This window comes from Trichosurus vulpecula, chromosome 2 (genome assembly GCF_011100635.1).
Source record: "Trichosurus vulpecula isolate mTriVul1 chromosome 2, mTriVul1.pri, whole genome shotgun sequence".
Taxonomy (NCBI): Eukaryota; Metazoa; Chordata; class Mammalia; order Diprotodontia; family Phalangeridae; genus Trichosurus; species Trichosurus vulpecula.
In genome coordinates, this window is record NC_050574.1 from 61,428,876 (window position 1) to 61,432,176 (window position 3,301).

A 3,301-nucleotide genomic window follows, 5' to 3' on the forward strand; every position below is an offset into this window, starting at 1 on the left:
GAGTAGGTCTCTGAGCTCTGCAGACCCCATGGGAGAGAAGGCCCCAGGTGGCAGCTGCACTAGGTGGGGCCCACGCCTGCCTTCCTTCTTGTTGAGTATCCCCATGATGACTAATGCACCTCTGTCCTGGCCCCTTTACCTTTAAGGAGCAGCCAGGAAAAAAGAAAAAAAGAAAAAGAAAAAAAGGATCAGGACTGGGGGAGGCAGGAGCCAGAGGCCCAGCCCCGCCCCCTGCCCAGCCCTGCCCCTCCCCACCCCAGCCAAAAAGCCGGGCCGAGAGGGAGAGGCTGAGCAGAGGCAGAGCCCAGGTGCCCCGGGATTCAGCGCAGCCCCGACCCCAGCCCCAGTCCCAGCCCGAGCCATGGAGAGAGGCAGCCTGATCCAGAAGGCCAAGCTGGCGGAGCAGGCCGAGCGCTATGACGACATGGCCGACTTCATGAAGGGCGCCGTGGAGAAAGGTGACGAGCTGTCGTGCGAGGAGCGCAACCTGCTGTCGGTGGCCTACAAGAACGTGGTGGGCGGCCTGCGGGCGGCCTGGAGGGTGCTGTCCAGCATCGAGCAGAAGGTCGCCGAGGAGGGGAGCGCCGAGGAGAAGGAGCGGGGCCCCGAGGTGCGCCAGTACCGGGAGAAGGTGGAGGGCGAGCTGCGCGCCGTCTGCGGCACCGTGCTGGGGCTGCTCGACTCGCACCTCATCAAGGACGCGGGCGACGCCGAGAGCGGCGTCTTCTACCTGAAGATGAAGGGCGACTATTACCGCTACCTGGCCGAGGTGGCCACGGGCGACGACAAGAAGCGCACCATCGACTCGGCGCGCGCCGCCTACCAGGAGGCCATGGACATCAGCAAGAAGGACATGCTGCCCACCAACCCCATCCGCCTGGGCCTGGCGCTCAACTTTTCCGTCTTCCACTACGAGATCGCCAACAGCCCGGAGGAGGCCATCTCTCTGGCCAAGACCACCTTCGACGAGGCCATGGCCGAACTGCACACCCTCAGCGAGGACTCCTACAAGGACAGCACCCTCATCATGCAGCTGCTGCGAGACAACCTGACCCTCTGGACGGCGGACAGCGCCGGGGAGGAGGGCGGCGAGGCACCGCCCCCTGAGGAGCAGCCCCAGAGCTGAGCCCCGCTCCCCGGCGCCCCGACGGCCCCTTCCGTTCCCCGTCCCCCGCCCCGACCTGGCCCCCCTCGGGGGAGAGGACCTGTGTGTGGGGCGGACCCCCGGATCCCTCTCCCTCCCTGCCCCCTACCTTCTTCTCCCCTTCCCAGCCCCTTAACCCCCCACCCCCACCCCACCGCGCGCCCCAGCTCGGGAGCGACTCAGACACGAAACCGAGGGCAGCTGGGCAGAGAGCTCTGGGAGTCTCTCCTAGGCCCAGGCTATTAGGGACGGTGGTGGCTGGAGCCCTCAAGATTGTCCCAAGATCCCTGACTCTCTGAGCTGCATCCCCTCCCTTGGCCCCGGGGGACCTCTCCCCGGTGCCCTCCCTTTCCACCTCCTGCCCCTGCTCCCTGTGGTTCTTAGGGATTGGGAAGTGCCAGGCCCTTAGGGGCTTGAGAGGGACTGGACTGGGGGGGCACAGAGGATATGTGAGTGTGTAGGAGGAAGGAAGAGTGTGTGGATGTGTTTGGGTGACAGCGTGCGCTCGCCACGCTGGTGAGTGTGTGTGCGTGTCTGCGACTGTCAGAGAGCATGTCTGTCTGAGTGTGTGACAAAGTTCCCTCTCAATAAAGAAAGCTTCCCTGACACTCCTTTTGTCTTTTTGCCATCTATGTCAGAGAGGGGAGTGGGGGAGGCTCACATGGTGGGGGGGAGGGCGGGAGCAAGGATGTTGGTTCTGAGATCTGGCTTCCTTCTGGTTCTAGAAGCGAGCATTACCTGGCCCTCACCCCTAGTGGAGCTGACCCATCTCAAGGAGCAGGGAAGGGATTTGGGGTAGATTACCTCATAGGTGGGGTTGAGGGGTGGGGTGGGGCAGAGCGGGGTTTTGTTCTAGAGACAAACTCCAAGGTCAGGGACTAACCCTAAATCCCCAAAAGAGTTCACAAGGGAGTTGAGGATTTCGGAGGACTCCTTCCTCTGCCCGGAGGCCTGTGATGAGGATCCAGAAGAAAAAGCCCCGGTGCTGGAGTGAGAGGAAAGTCGGACCTGAGAAAGCCAGATCTGGGGGTGGAGGAGAGGGGAGGCTGGGGCAATGATGAGAAGAAATGGGAATCAAATCAGACCTGAGGAGAGGCGAGGTGAGAAGCCACGGATATGAAGGGAGGAGGAGTGAGAGGCAAGAAGTTAGACCACTCTTGTGGGAGCTGGAATTGAGACACCCCACACCGGAAGAGCTGGAACCTCAACATCTAAGGAGATGGGAAAGAAATGCCTTAGTCTGAAGATAAGGTGGGGAGAAGTCTGAGTTCTGAGAGCAAAGGGGTGAGACAGCTAAGGTTTGACACCCTGAGACGAACACCCAAGATCTAAGATGACAATGAGGTGTTCCAAGTATGACTGGGGGGCAGGTGGCACCATGGGAAGTTGGAGGGAAGTTCATTCTGAGCCAGCTCAGTTCTGGGTATGCGGTTGGACACCCCAGCAGCCAGGAAAAAAGAGAATAACCACAGGGGCTTGGGAGGGCAGAGGAGGTGTAGGACAGCTCAAATCTGAGATGGATTGGACACCCCAAGTTTGAATGAAGGGAGGGATTGGGGAAGATGATAGGTGAGACAGCTCATATAAGGGGGTTAGACACTTCGGGTCTGAAGGAGCCAGAATGAGATATTCTAGGTCTGAAGCAGAACTGGAACAGGAGGGGTGGGGGTGTTAGGAAGAGGTGAGAAAGCTCAGATGTGAGTAGGGTTGTTCACTCTGCAGGGAGCATCACAAAAGAAGGCAAGCAAGATGCAATCATGTCCTGCCTCAACTCCCATCCCTATGCTCCATCCTATCTCCTGCCACAGGCCAGGGCCTGCACTGCCACCCCCTCTTCTAACCCTAGGTGCCCCTCCTTTATTCCAAGTCCCCGCATCCAAAATGCCCCCTCCTTCCACACCTCAATCCCCACCCCCCCTGCTGGATACACCTCTCCTCTCATGCCCCTCCAGCTCAATCCTCAACACCACACTGGCATCCTTCACTCCCCTATCCTTTCCCACCTTCCTGTCCCAGGCACATCCTCCATCCCTAGATCCCTTATTATCTTCTATCCCAGGGTATCTGGTCACCACTCCTCTCTCCTTTTCCACCCCTCTCCTTCTTAAACTATCCTGACACCTGGGTCCCCCTTCCCTCCTGTTTCCATCCCCTGCT

General features: G+C 59.8%; 1 protein-coding gene across 1 annotated transcript; it reads left to right on the forward strand.

Moving 5' to 3' along the window:
* Positions 1 to 361: 361 nt before the first annotated feature.
* Positions 362 to 1,126, forward strand: SFN (stratifin). Its single transcript, XM_036746923.1, has one exon. It carries the CDS (start codon positions 362 to 364, stop codon positions 1,124 to 1,126), a length of 765 nt encoding a protein of 254 aa, XP_036602818.1.
* The last annotated feature ends 2,175 nt before the right edge of the window (positions 1,127 to 3,301 follow it).

What these genes read in the sequence shown, in the direction of transcription:
- SFN (XM_036746923.1), top strand. Translation starts at nt 362, where the DNA reads ATGGAGAGAGGCAGCCTGATCCAGAAGGCCAAGCTGGCGGAGCAGGCC.